This window comes from Mastigoproctus giganteus, chromosome 1 (genome assembly GCF_048544385.1).
Source record: "Mastigoproctus giganteus isolate SK-2022 chromosome 1, ASM4854438v1, whole genome shotgun sequence".
Taxonomy (NCBI): Eukaryota; Metazoa; Arthropoda; class Arachnida; order Uropygi; family Thelyphonidae; genus Mastigoproctus; species Mastigoproctus giganteus.
The window spans coordinates 30,993,789-31,009,786 of NC_143575.1; the positions used below are offsets into that span (position 1 = coordinate 30,993,789).

Genomic DNA, 15,998 nt, shown 5'->3' on the forward strand with positions numbered 1-15,998 from the left:
TTCTTTTTGCTTCAATTACATTCTGTCCCTGTAGTTCTTGGGTTATTTCTTCATCGGTGACATTCAGTAAGTCCCAACTGGATATCACGCCCTTAGATGAATTTAGGGTTGTGTGTGGAGATATTTTAACTGGAATGCCAGCAAAGCTTGTAAGTTGTAACAGCTTCTCGGAATGTCTGTGGTTGGTGGTTTCTACTAGTAAGTCTCCTGATTGCAGTCTCTTCACCATCTTGGGAGATCCTGCAATACCCTCCAGATGTTTTTGTATGACGAACAGAGACAATTTATTCATGGGCTGACTAGTAAGGGAGTGGATGATTAAGAACGATGGGCAAGGTTGCGCCATCCGATCAGTCTTTTGTCTCTTTGAATTATCGTTCTCAATATCCTTATGGTCTGTGTTATCCATGATTGCTCCTTTTAGCCCTTGGCAAGTGGACTTACTTGCCAAGATTTCCGGCCCCGCCACGGGGAGGCAGGAGCAGTGCCGCTAGGAGGCCAAGCGGTTAAAGTGTTAGTTGATTAGTGACCTAGAAAAATGAATAAAAAGAAAGGTGGCTTTTCTTTCTCTGTTCTAACTTGTGGCTTTTCAAGTGTAGAACGGTTTTAAAAAAATAAGGCTTTAGATAAATGTATAAACTTAAAAATAACTTTAATCGCCTTTGAAGAGCACTTTATAATCTCACAAATATCGCTTGGCCTCGAAATACGCTTGGCATCTGAGGCCTTCCCATATGTAGTACTTTACATTTGTCAATGTTAAACTTCATTTGCCACCTCTCAGCACATCTGCAAAACCTTTCCAGATCCTGGTGCAGCAGCATAGTGTCAGTAGTATCCTTGACAACCCTGCCAACCTTCGTATTGTCTGCAAACTTGGACATTAAGCTTGATATACCATCATCAATATCATTTATAAATACAGAAAACAATAATGGACCCAACACTGAACCCTGAGGGACTCCACTGATAACATTAGCCACGATGAGCAGTGTCCATTGATTACCACTCTCTGTCTTCTTCCTCTCAACCACCCCTTTATCCATAGCAGCAATTTGCCTCCAATGCCACACTGCTCCAATCTGTGCAGCAGTCTTCCATGTGCAACAGTATCAAAAGCCTTTCTAAGATCCAAGTATATAATATCAAAGTTATTCCCTGCATCCAGTTCTTTTGTGACTGCATCATAGTATCCAATCAAATTGGTCAGGCAAGACTTCCCCTTAACAAAACCATGCTGTGTCCGAGATATAACTGAAATCATGTCTAGTTGATCCTGCAGTGCTTCTTTAACCAGTGCCTCCATTAATTTTCCTGGAACAGAAGTTAAACTCACAGGTCTATAATTACTTGTGTCAGCCTTTGATTCTCCTTTGTGAATTGGGGTCACATTTGCACATCTCCAGTCTGTGGGTACCTCCCCTGAGTCCAAGGAAGCTCTCATAATTATGGCTAAGGATTTGCTTACTTCCTTTGCTGCCTCCTTTAATATAACTGGATAGATCCCATACACCCCTAGAGATATACAGTAAGATATACATATCTTACTGTATATGTCTTGTATTTTCTAAGGTTTTTTTCCCCACCACCTTCTTTAATCATTCAAATTCCAACCTATCTTATCTTCTACTTTCTTTATTGCTTCACTTCTTGTAGGCATCCTATATAATGTACACCTCAACCTCTCATTTTCACATTTACTGTAATTTCTACTTCTCAACTTATATATGTACATACTCAAATGAATGCAATATCTATCGGAATAAATTCATTCAATGCCTACTTCATTCAGCCTACTCTTTCATATTTAATTAAGTCAAGAAGCTGCTATGTCACCTTATTTGATGGTTTTCTATAAAAATACAATATGCTTTTTTGGAAGCATGTAACAATAGAGATTTACTAAAGTGATAACTTCAGAGGACTTATATAGTAAAAAGTTCTTAGTTTTTAATTTCAAAGCTTAAACTAGCATTTTGGTTTGACAAACAGCATAGAACATAAGTTGTTAGGTATTTATGTATAACAGCTGACCTGTTTCATTCTTCTACTTTCTAGGCCTGTGAAAAATGTTCTGCAACTTAGTTCCACAAAATATCTCAATGTCATTTTAAATAAAACTTAAATCACCAGTCACACAGTCAGATAATTCAAACAATTATCAAGAGGGTCTAGAGATATGATAATCTATTGTTGCACTGCTGAAGCACAGGGTTACAGAGGAAGGGATCCAGTTTGTTTAGAAAAGAAAAGGATATTAAAAAGAAATTTCATAAACTATTTTAATATATTCCAGTTGTCAGATTTTATTATTAGTGTTTTTGTAATAATAAAATTAACAATGAATTCAGTTAAAACTAGCTCAATGAGCTTAGTTAAAGCTTGCCATGCTTGTTAACAATTAATTAACAAATTAATTAAGTAAATGAATAGGCAAACTTGCAATAAATTATTTAAGTAAGAAAATAACAGGATAGATTTTTACAAAATAGACTGTTAACATATTAAAGGGTGAAAAACAAAATGGAATATATCCTACTAGTGCTGCAGAGATAATTTACATTACTGCTGCAATAATGAGAACAGAACTGTCGTAATTTACATAGCAATTAATAAAATAGAACCAATAAAAGAATGAAAGTAAGGTAAATTATAAATACAATGAATGGGCTGTATTTGCAGTTCTTAAAGTCTATGGGATTTCAAAATGCCAACCACAGATATACTTCAACTTACCATGACTGGGAGCATCTGTTGCCACAAATATTTTATTAACTCCAATCAGAGGTTTCATTTTTTCTAATATTTGAGATGCAGCATGCTTTAGACTTGGTACATCTTTTGATCTAGCCCGAAGAAAATCTTTCCTTCTAAGATGAACTGCCATGTACGGGCCACCTTTTGCAAATCTTAGTTTTGGCTGCATTTTTCTCCAGTCTTCTGAAATCTCTGTATTATCAAACTCATCAGTTGAATTCAACTCTTTATGGCGGAAATCATCACCAAGTTCACGAAGGTGAAAAGCAAACCTCATGCTCCTACGTACCTAAATAACAATGCACATATTACTTGTTCAGTGATTTAAATATTTAAAAAAAAATTTAATATGTGAAAAAAGCTTTTAAAATTAATTTCCTCCTATTAAAAAAAAAAACAACTGAATAAAAAAATTCTTTGAACTGCTTGAAAAATGTGAGCTTTTTATGATCCAAATTTAATATTTATTATTTTCAATGAAGAGACACAGGCACCTGACTTTCTTTTTAACACAACCTGTGCACATAATATAGCAAAAGTGAATGGTCTTATAAGTATACTGTATCAATCTACTATACCTTTCAATGCCAGGATAACCAGGCATATCAAGAAAGAGACAAATGTAACTATATGTTGTGTATGTTCATGTCTGATTTTCCTGTTGTGTGGGCTGAAAAATCTAGTATAACTCAGAGGAAAACCCCTATTTGCTTTACCTGAGACCAGCTAACTACAGCCCCAATTAAAAAGGCTTTTAATGTCTCCAATGGGATTTCAACTAAGTTAAATAAGTGAGTGACAAGTGATGCAACTGCTATATTGTTATATAAAAAAAAGGTAAAGTGCAGCCATTATCAACCCACTGCAGGATGGAAGCCTCCTCAACAATTCATGCTGAGGGAAATGGACCATAATCTGCCACGCTGGTCCAGTGCGGGTTGGCAGATCGACCGTATTCAGCAGTCAGGGGCTTGAACCCCGGTCTACTCAAAGAGCGTGTGCTACTGCACTCCCGCTCCTGACCCTGAGGCTACGGAGGCTGTTATATTGTTATAGAGGACAATAACTACACAGCTGCATAGTTTTATTAGTAAAATTAAATAAAATTAAATTAAACCAAACATGGAATTTTTCATCTACAAACCTCGAATATATATTCATGATGTTCTTCAACTTAAGTGTTTGAGCCATCAACACTTAAGCATTAATACACAACAGACATAAATGGTTCACAGAGCTGCAACTGTAGGGCAGTACGGAGAACATGACAAGAACTAGTTCATTTGGTAAATTCAAGATTCCAGACCCTTACATTGATACAAAGTTCAGCTTTTTACTGTTAATTTTCTTTGATATTAAAATGTATCAGCAAAAGTACTGATTCCTAGCAAAGTATCAATATCAAAGTATATCTTACTATTGCTTCCATTCTAACTACCAATCCTCAAAACGGCACAATAGCAAGCCTTTCATTACTATTTTATTGCTATTAGTAAAGTTGATATCTTGGACCTTTATTTTCATACGGAATTTGACTTTTGTTATTTTTACTTGATATTAAAATGTATCATTCTGGCAGGAGTTTGAAAAATATTCTAAAAGCACAACAGTGAACTTTCCCCTACCTCTTACAATTCAAGGCTAGAGTCTGAGAATTGTTGTGAGTTGTAAATGAAATTTATAAATGCCACTCAATAAATTTTTTTCCCTTATAATTCTCAGAAAAAGTACTAACTTCATGTTAGCTAAAAACAGGAGGCACCCAGTTAACAGTTACATCACACAACTAAATCAATGGCAAAGTTTTCTGTTAGGTGAAAGGGCCACTATTGATACTCTTGCTACTATTATAGAATGGAAGATTCTCAGCTATTAATCATGATTACTGAAAGCCAATAAAAACTAACATTAACTATGTCACATGACTAATCACATTAGAGCTATGAAAAAGTTTTGCCATAGTGATAACGGGTGGCCTATGATATTCTTGCTCTCATTTCTTACTTTCCCTAACCATATATATCTTAACGAAATTGTTACACCTAGTTAGAAAATGGGTATAAGTTAATAAAATAAAATTTTTATATCTAATTTGCAGTTAAAACAAGAAAATATCTACAGAAGACAGTTTGTCAGTTTAGTCTTGAGACATTTTTTATGACTGTGTAAGAGCAGGATTACAAGTAGTTTACTTCAAACTCTAGTATTAGCTCTATTAACTGTCTTGTGCATACATTCACATAATGAACATTTGACATTATATACGAAATATATAATGTGAAATGTTCAAATGAATAACCAAGTGTCAGTGACCATAGTTTGATGTGCCTGCAGTTGCACTACTGGTGGAGCTGGCCATACGAAAATGCTGGCAGGCATATAATGTGCTATGCATTGTATCTCAGCAGAGTCCTCTAAAATTTCTCTACATGATATAACATTCTAGTTTATTTTCTAAATATTACTAAACACAGTGTAATTTTTAAAAAAGTCAGTTATAAATCTGATTAATAATTGAGGAATTTTACTTACTCTCCAATAATCTGATCCACCAAACATATCATGAAGAATTACTTCAGCTCTGTCTATTAAGAAAGACCTATCCATATAAATAATCTCATGAATTAGGATCAAATAATATTTTTTCATACTATTCCTATTAAAAATTTTACTAAAGTATATCAATTTTCAAATTAATATGAAATTTCAAATGTATATTGTATTTCTAGATACCTGAAAATTTAAATGATAATTAGAATTTAGTATAAATAAATAAATTTTCTGTTTATACTCCGGCACGACAACCAAGTCAGTAGAGTTTACAATAAATCGTCAATACAAATATTTATCCGTATTTAGTAGTCACAGGCTTGAACCCTGTTCCACTCAAGGAACGCGTGCTATGCACTCTCGCTCCTGACCACTAGGCTACGTCAGGCCTATATATGTAAACTAATTACTGAAATCTTTTAAGAATCATTATGAAATATTTTAATTCATTTTCAACATGAAATATGAATTTTACTGAACAGCAGAATTACTATTTCTGAAGAATTCAATATTTCAGTTAAACATAACAGTATGGCTGGTATTTTAAAATACAAGGAGGAGAAAAAATTATCAGAAGCATCTAGCTTTTACATAGCACTGATTACATGTGGTAATAATGTGGTAATCATTGCTTACATGTAAAAATTTAGTAGACTTTATATACTTAGTTCAACAGGGACAAAGAGGTGATTACCCAATTGTATAAGGCAATGGTTGGGCCATATCTAGAATACTGTATATATATTTGGAAATTTAAGGAAGGATATAGATCTGTTGGAGAGGATGCAGAGAAGAACAACAAGATTAGTTAGGGGCACAAAAGAATATTCTTACCAAAAAAGACTGCGGTTTTAAAAATTGCAGTTTCTGGAAACTAGGCATATGTGGAATGACATAATTAAAGTGTATAAGGCTTTAAAAGGTTTAAGTAAATTAAATGTTGATGAAATCTTTCCTCTTTCTTAGAGGGTACACAAGGGAACATAAATTTAAACTGAAAAGGATGGTTGCAAAATAGATGTCCGGAAATTTGCATTCATCCAAAGAGTAATTAATTGTTGGAACGAACTTCCATCTAGTGTTGTGGAAGTGGGTGGTTTGAATAAATTTAAAGAAAGTCTTGTCAAATTATTGGCAGATATGGACAAATTAAGTCGGTATTTTTTTTTTTTTTTTTTTGGCTGGTCCTATATACTGTATGCTTTGCTTCCTTGTAGCTGTGGTCAATACTAATACTAATAACTGATTCTACATCATTAACAATAAATGCTCTGTATGTGTTCTACAGAAACTGACAGATAAAAAAAAATTATTACTTTATCACTAATTTCCAATTTTTTAAATATCTATTTTTATTTTGTATTCAATAATTTGATTAGTATTTTGACAAATTCAGCTTGCTTGGATTATAAACATATTTATAGAAGATATGTAAGAAACAGTTTGTCAGTTTGGTCTTTTGGCATTTTTTGTGATCATGTAACAACATGATTACAAGTGGTTTACTTGTAATCATGTATCACCTCTATTAACTGTTTTGAACATATACTCATATAACAGACATTTTACATGTGTGTGGTCTGTAGAGTATGCACATACATATACAATTTTCATGTGTGGGGTCCTTGAAGTATGAACATATATGAAGTGTGATCAAAAATTTGGGGCTTGATTTTGTATCTTAAAGTATGGTAATACTAGTCAATGAGTGGAAGCATTGAAATTTGTCTGCAAACAATTAGAAAGGAGTTCAATGAAACAACAAATCATGTCTTACCTTCTTTCAAATTAAGGAAAAATTTAAATGTGGAAAATACATAGTAAATAGTTTCTATAGGAGTGCATTGCCTATAACTGAATTTGTTGGTAGAAAAGTTATTATGCAGCCCTTTCTAATTTTATCACTTGGTTGTTGTACTTATCAACATCCACTGCAGCTGATCAGCTGTGACAAGTTGAAAATTCTAATTTATGTGATGCACAATTTTTATGAAAGAGGGGTTTTCTGTTCCAATGGAACAATTCACCAAGTCACATCCTAAGCTAGTCAAGTATTGTTAACCTGAATTGGGTTGTTGAATCAGATTATATCATATGAAATCTACAAACAGTAATTAGTTATGATCCCAGAAGGTAGTGTGGTGGTCATGAATCACTCTAAAAGCTACATATAGAAAAGTGGTGGAGGATATATTCTGCTTCCCTCACTGAGGAAGCAAGACCTGTTATTAAAATTATAATGAATGTACTTTTTTTCAATGAGCCACAGCATCCAAATAATATTTTTAGGAAAGATTATTTATAAAAAGTAAAATGGGAATTATTATTTTATTCAATATATCTCATAGATATAATGTCACAAAAGAGTATATAAAAATAACTTAATTTCTAATTAATGGATAAGAACAATTAGATCAGTAAGAAGCTGCCAGAAGAGGGAACATGGACTAAGTGAAGCAAAACTATCACAAGTAAAATATTATACATAATTATAAGCAAAACAAAAAATTTTCAGAAAAACAGATAAATAAAATAACAATTACGTAAGTCAATTGAATGAATGTAAATCTATCTAAATTACAGACTTCTTCAGCTACATGCTAAAGTTAGAAAATTTTATAAATGTGCCTCATACCTTGACTTTGTTCTTGTCATAAAAAAAGATTTTAATGTGCTGGAGTAACCTTGAATGGATAAACACTGAAATAACAATGCATAAATGCCAGTGTATCCCCAGAACCATCCAACATAATTTCCTTTTTTATCCATTCTGTAATATGGATTTTCAACACACTCTTGAATATCCATTTTTTCCTCCCATTTGCCTTGTTTCCATCCATCAGCATAGTGTTGCAAATAATAAATCTCTTCTATTTCAGGTCCATTCTCTATAAAATTGTTTCAATAAAAAAATAACAAAATTAAACAAAAATCAATTTATGAAATCTACTAAACAATTTATTATATCCATTGAAAAAAATAAAACATATACAGGATATATCACAAAAGACAATGTTTGAAATTAAAAATCTGCTGAAATTTCTCTTTCTGTCACATGTAAATATTTTGAAAAGTATATAACTGTGATCTTTTTAAAATAAATAGCATTCTTCCTGAATGAAGAATGCAAGTAAATATTTTTCACTATAGGTGCCAATCTACATCAATAATATTTATTTTAATACACTAGAAGTGTAAGGTATATATGTTCTAAAAAAAGGATGGACGCTACATTAAAAATTTTGATGTTTAAGAATCAACAGTGAATGCACATAGAAAAAAAAAAAAAAAAAAAGTGAGTTAACTGAGCACAAAACCACACCTTGTATTGAATTGCACAAGGTGCAATTCAATGCAAGGTCACCGAAACCAGGCAGTCAATTCTCATTCAACTGTAAAACAAAGTGCCAAATTAACAGAATACGGAAATGTGGTTTGACAAGTAGCCTACAACTTGTCACTGTTTATTTTGAGAGAAATTCAGCAATGTTCATATTCTCCTCCTTTTTCAAAGAGAATTAATTTTTAATGGAAAAATGGTAGGTATAAATAAGAGAAAAAATTATCCATATCAAATCTTGAGCAAGTTATTTGTTTTCAGGAATGGATCCAACATTATTCCTTATTCAGTTAGTGAAATGGACTAACCACAACCTTCCCACACTACTCTTCACCCATTTAACCAACTCAAAAATGCCAATTCAATTAATTAAATAGAAAGGGTGAAAGAATATTTGCTGATGTTATCGAGGCAGTGTTAGGTGGGTCGGAAAACTGCTACCTTGGGGGGATACAAGCAAGGACTAATAGATTAACAGTAGCCACTGGCAGAGGTGAAAGTGATTCTTGCACTGCTTCTATTGGAATGAGCAGCAGCCTGGAAAACAAGATGCAGAGTATTTCAGAGACTGTTGGGAGTCATTGCGGTACAAGTAAACACATGGGTTGTGTTAGGGTAGCTAAGAATAGGAACAGGTGCATGTATACTTGCAGGCGTCTCCATAGCCAGGTGGGAAGAAGCAGCAGTGCGTAGCACACGCTTCTTAATTAGACTGGGGTTCGAGCCCGTCACCACCAAATACAGAGGATGCAGAAAGGTCAGGGAATGACCACTGCATATCCCCGGAGCAATATGGCCTTAGTTGCTAATGCTCCTAAAACCAAAAATAACAACATGTATACTTGCATGTACACCAATGCTAGGAGTTTGGTAAATAAATTTGATGAATTTCAGGTATTGCTCAGAACATCAGAATGCAGAACTGGAATTTGGGGAGTACAATGTGTACAGGAAAGATAGACAAGATAGGAATGGAGGAGGGGTTATACTATTAGTAAAGAAACACATAAAATCCAAGGAGGTGAAGCCAGTCGACATTGCTGGACAGTGCAGTGTCGAATCAGTTTGGTGTGACATAAGCATTGAGAGATCAAAATTGAGAGTAGGAGTGTGTTATAGGCTTAATGACTCTGATGAGTATAATAAGGAACTGTACAGGGAAATAGAGTGGGCAGTAAATCAGAGAGTCCTATAATGGGGGATTTTAATTTCCAGATTTTAAAATATTACCTTCTTGATAAATCTTGGTAAAGTCTTAACAATGCAGAAACATAAATCATATCTTTCTGCATATTGTTACCCTGAAGCCAATAACTCAGGACTACTAACAGGTTGATAATTTTTTTACTTTTGTAATAAATGCGATTTCAAATTTACCAGATTTCAGACTTTACACATCAAGAAGAAAAAAATTTATTATTCTTATAATGAATAATAACTAACTCATATCTTGAAGCATAAAAGAATTAATACACAGAAATCCATAAATCGAAGACACATATATACATGACAGATATCGGTTATGTACTAATAACAAAAAAGAAGTAAATAAAACATCTTCCTACCTTGTAAATATTCTGAAAATTCCATAACAGGCACAAATTTTTTCATGCTGTTAAGATCAAAGAAAGCACCCCAAGGAATCTTCAACTGTTCCTGGTTTTGCCAATGATACAATGGCCCCCAAGGTGGCAAAACAAGTATCCAATCTTCTTGTGGCCTTTCCTGACGGAGTTTCATTACTGTGATGGCTATTCTCATATAAACATCCCTCCTCAAATTAAACCCTTCTCCAGGATTTATGTTATACAGTAAGTATCTATTCAAATTAAAAATAAGCAAATCCACTTGAAAAAAATTTTGGCTAAATAAATGATAATTTTAATATTAGGAAACTTTACAATGCTCTTCTTGAAGGCTGATATATAGGTTTTGAATACAATACAAATGCAAAATTATAGATTCCAAAAACATTTAGTTAGTAAAATAACAAATATCCCAACTATTATTAAATTAATTAATAGACATGTTCCTTCCTTTTAATATCACTTTTATATATTCATTTACAGTCTTTACTTAAAAAAATAGAGGAACAAATTAATATTGCAATTATTGTATTAATTATTTCTGTTAAGAAAGCATATAACTTAATACTGTCAATATTAACCTATTGCTCCTTAAACTTTAAAACTTATAGGAAAATAACAAATATTCAGAATTATGTAATTAAAAAGTATTAATGATGGATCAGTATTTAAAAAATGGCAGAACGATGTGAAAAGTATATGTGGAATCTAGTGTAAAAAAAGAAAAGCCTCTCTAATTTCACATTATATGAACTCCTACTGTACAAAACATACTTATTTAGGGTGGTACTACTATACTTATCAAATAATTCCCAAAAAAAATTCATATATTTCAATATTCTAATCAAGTGCAGTATACCGTAATATTCTGTAAATTTAATTTTTCTATTGTAACTATGGTTCGAACTGGAGACATCAAAGATACCATGACTTAATGGCTTGACTGCATGGAATTCTTTTGTAAGTTAGGGTCTCATTGCCAGTAATGACTGTGGAGCACAAACATCTTTGGCAATTAATACTTCCACAGGAGATTGATTCCCTTGTGTGTGTGTTAGATGCAGAGAGGGTAAGGAAATTAACTGCAGATTTGGCATTTTGATATGGATGAGATTGAAAGTCTGAGAAAAAAGTGTTGATGTCCTGGTAGGAATTAAATCAAGGAACCCTTCAGGCACCTGGAGATGTGCCACAATACTAAAGCCTACTCTCATGTATCAGGCTGCAAAAAGGGATCAAGGGGACACGAGGCACTAATCCCGCAGGAGATAGTAATTCGGGAAAATTTAATTGTTAGAGAAACAGGGAACGTATTCTGTAACAAGGATAATCTGCCACAGGTAAAATTTAATGGTTTTATAGAAGAATTATACTCCTTTTGAGCAAAAGGATGATAACTGTTCTATACTGATATTGTTTCAGACACAAAGGGCAATGATGTAGTTGTTTTATAGTTTGAGGCACACTGGCACCTTAGACCATATTGTGCTGTACTGTATATATCATTCTGTAAACTGTGTTCTGTGGTGGATTTGCCTGTTTGCTGGACAAAAATCCCAAGTTTCCAGGAGAAAAAAAACCATGCAACTCTCATCTATGACCAAATAACTAAGCCATACTGTGAAAAAAATACATAAAAATTCCTTACATCATTAACATGATTCAAACCTGGAGCTGTTCTACCTGAACAGCTCCAGGTGAGGAGAGTATGGTGATTATATGCACTCTGCTATCTGGTAGCAGAAAGCTGATAGTACACCTATCCAGTTAACTGAAAGCAGCAGATAAGGAGGTCAATTTTATCAAAAGATTATTTGATAAAACTAATGATAATAAATATAAGCTATCCGAGTTTTATTGATGCTAATGCACCAATAAAACCCAACAACAACAACCAATATTGATGTGCGATGTTAAAAAAAAGTCAAAATTTTAGGACTCAATGCGAAGTCTCTGGACTATTTCCCAGGCACAAGAGAAGAGAATTTACAAAGTTGTGCCTTGGGAATTGGATTCTAGCCTGGAAGGATGATACAAGTTCATTGGGTAGAATTTTCCTTGGAATGGCCTGAGAATTTTTCTAAGGCCAGGCCCAAGTTCTGGGGAAGATTTTATCAGGTAAAATTTAATAGTTTTATAGAACAATTATACTCCTTTTGAGCAAAAGGATGATAACTATTCTATACTGATATAAGTGAAGAAACTATAAGCTGATAGTACACCTATCCAGTTAACTGAAAGCAGCAGATAAGGAGGTCAATTTTATCAAAAGATTATTTGATAAAACTGAATTTATTTATCAATACATATTGTTTGTTTATAACAAATTACATTTATTTTGTGTAGCCGCACAGTTTCACCATCTACTTTGGCAATGGTGTAACTGAAATCGGTCACACTGTAGGTAGTACCTGAAATTATTAATTAAAGAATTTAATTAATATTGTTTGTTTATAACAAATTACATTTATTTTGTGTAGCCGCACAGTTTCACCATCTACTTTGGCAATGGTGTAACTGAAATCGGTCACACTGTAGGTAGTACCTGAAATTATTAATTAAAGAATTTAATTAATATTGTTTGTTTATAACAAATTACATTACGTTTGTTTTCATATTGTTTGTTTATAACAAATTACATTTATTTTTTGTAGCCGCAGTTTCACCGTCTACTTTGGCAACAGTGTAACTGAAATTGGTCACACTGTAGATAGTGCCTGAAATTATTAATTAAAGAATTCTTTAACTCTTAAGCCTTCCAATCCCAATTAAACGAAATTATTTGATATGAAGAAATGATAAACAGTGGTGTACAACACATGAAAAATCATTCTTGATAAGACAAAGTTGCTCAGAGAGTCAATCGGGTTTCTACTTCATGAATATTCGTAAACAAAAAAAAATAATAATAAATAAATAAATAATAAAAAAAATAAAGCTTTGGGTGCTCATTTTATTCTGTAGGGGTACTGAATAACAATAATTAAAAGTGATTCGTGAAAATTAAATTAAATTAAATATAATTTAACTAATACATAATCTCAAGTAATGTTACGCAATCGATATCTTCTAAAGGTAATACCAGATATAATAAATGGGAAAATATTTCCGTACTTCCGACTGCTGACATGATCAGGGGGATTATTTCCTATATATGGGGTTGCTGAGCAATCTTTTGAATTAAAATTGTGAAGATTGTCATAAATATCACACGTTGATTCAGACTGTAACCCAAAGGTAGGCAGGTCAGTTATTATAAACAATAATACACATGATACTTTTCTACATATAAACAGTCGTAAAATTTTTATAACATTAATTAAAAAGAGCATCTCATTTCCAACTAAAGCTGCCACGAATTTTAATACAGTATATTATCGTAAGCATTTCAGTAAATATGGCCCACTCTAAGTTCACTGACGTAATAGTGGAGGTGTTTAAAAAAATGTAAGAAAATTATTTAAAAAAATAAAAAAAACAATTCCGAATTACATCGATTATGAAACTATCGCAAAATAAAGCGAGTCACAACGGACTACACATCTCATTACTCTGTGTTCACAGACGTTGTGGTACAGTACTTTTCAATAAAAAAAAAAAAAAAAATTCAAACTATAATATTAGGGCCAACCATTATTTCTAATATATACACTTATATGTATTTTGTCTGTAAATTGCGTGTGTTCTCTGGTCTATTTCCAGTTTTGCTGGGGTAAAACCCCCAGTTTCTGGGAGAAAAAAAAACCTTGCTATCTACACTTAGTCCGACTAAGATACTTCACCTTCGTCGCAAATGCACGTTAGTAGCCAATGAAAATCGAGAATTATTCAATCGAGAATTATTCAAATTATTCAATCGAGAATTATTCAAATTATTCAATCGAGAATTATTCAAATTATTCAATTGGTGGTGGTATCCGCCGAGACTAAGTAACATTAGTCTTCTCCACTGGTGAAGTGTTACTTGTTCAAAGCAGTGCAATACCTCGGCCACTCATTGTGAAGGTATTCTCAATATGAGATATAATTAAACGATGCGTTATTATTATTTATTATTATTATTATTATTATTAGCCATATAGTGCAAGGAAGCCTGAGGCTTATGCTGCACCAGCCAAAAAAAAAATTTCTGAATTACCCTGAGAGAGAGAGAGAGAGAGAATAAGAGTCAGAAATAGAAAGGAAGGGAATCACCAAGAAAGAGAAGAATGATGATATCCAGCTCAGGACCCTGGGTGTGCCAAGCCCATACTCAACAGATGTGAGCCCCTGGGGATCATACTATCTGGGTAGTAGAAAAGATGTAAGTACAGTAGCCATGCATAAACCAACACTTTCATACTCTTAGACATTTAGTCAAGAAATATTTCTAGATTATTGAAATGTTACTTTTGAATAAGTTGTGTACTTTTGAATTCCAAAATGTTTTTTTTTTTTTTTTTTAAAGATATTAAAACCATTTTGTTTGGAATTCAAAAGTAGATCACCAAGGGTCTCAAGACTACCACTCAGGATTTCCAAGAGGTATAAACTAAAGGTTATAATGATATATATGCACCAACGTCTAGCCGTGATGATGAAGAGTTTGAAAAAATGTTCACCAAAATTAAGAGACTTCTATATAAATAAAAAAACTCACTACACCATCACTATGGGGTGCTTCAATGCTAGGGTGGGAAAGAGACAGAACAGCACAAAAATGGAAACTATAGCAAATTTTAGAATTGGTGAAAGAGGTTAAAGACTTGTGGAATTTGCAGAATCTCGAGCAATGTTGGTAATTAACACTTTTTTCAAGAAAAGACGGACAGAAGGTGGACATGGAAAAGCAAGACAAAATGGATTAACAACTAATGAGATTGACTTCATCCTCACTAATAGAAGATGCATTGTGAATGAAGTTACCGTCCTAAACACAGTAAATGTTGGAAGTCATCACAGAATGATAAGATGCACACTTGATATAAATTTAAGGAAAGAAAGGAAAAAACTGACACGAGTAAATAATAGGAAGTTCTTTCAGATAACAGAAGAAGAGAAAAAGCAGAATGTACTGGAACTAAGGAACAAGTTTGAGCTTCTGCAGACCTTTCAAGACGAAACAATTTTTTTTCTGAAAGTGATAAAGCCCAAGAACCCTATAAATAAAAAGAAATTCAAAGAAGAAAAAATTAGTCAAGAAACACTTGTATTGATGAACCGAAGACGACAAATGAAGAGCAAGATAAATACCGACAAGGACAAAATTGAGTACACTGAGTTGTGTAAAGCCATTAGAAAGAGACTCAGAGAGGACATAAGAAGATTTAACACAAAGAAAGCGAACAAGCATTAAGGGAAAACAGAGTACTTATTGCTGATGATTGCAGTAATCAGCAATAATACAGAAAGATAAATGATACCGTAACTGAAGAATTAGTAGAGGCATTTGATGCAAGAAAGCAAGCTTATGCAGCATCAGCAAAGAAAAAAACAATCCCACTTCACCCCTCCGTTCGTTCCAAGTACCTGTCCAGCTCATCCTTAAATTTATTTAGACTATTAACTTCCACAACAAAGGATGGAAGTCTGTTCCACCAACTAACCACCCGCTGGCTAAAAGCAAATTTCCGCACATTTATCCTATATTTGTCTTTTCTCAAATTAAATTTATGCCCTCTCAAATGATTATTCTGAGCAAGAGGAAGAATTCCATCAGCATTTAGCATGCTCAAACCATTCAACGCTCTATACACCTCAATCAGATCACCTCACAGGTGCCTAGT

General features: G+C 33.2%; 1 protein-coding gene across 1 annotated transcript in view; it reads right to left on the reverse strand.

The window, feature by feature from the left end:
* O-fut2 (O-fucosyltransferase 2) overlaps positions 1-13,452 on the reverse strand; it is a 49,174-nt gene extending 35,722 nt beyond the window's left edge. Inside the window, exons 1-5 of the mRNA XM_090379414.1 lie at positions 13,348-13,452; positions 10,213-10,466; positions 7,943-8,195; positions 5,290-5,356; positions 2,737-3,046 (exon numbers count right to left, since the gene is read on the reverse strand). Of these exons, the coding sequence (XP_090235540.1) occupies positions 2,737-3,046; positions 5,290-5,356; positions 7,943-8,195; positions 10,213-10,408 (826 nt within the window). The 5' untranslated portion in view covers positions 10,409-10,466; positions 13,348-13,452. The remainder of the gene's footprint in view (positions 1-2,736; positions 3,047-5,289; positions 5,357-7,942; positions 8,196-10,212; positions 10,467-13,347) is intronic.
* Between the last annotated feature and the right edge of the window lie 2,546 nt (positions 13,453-15,998).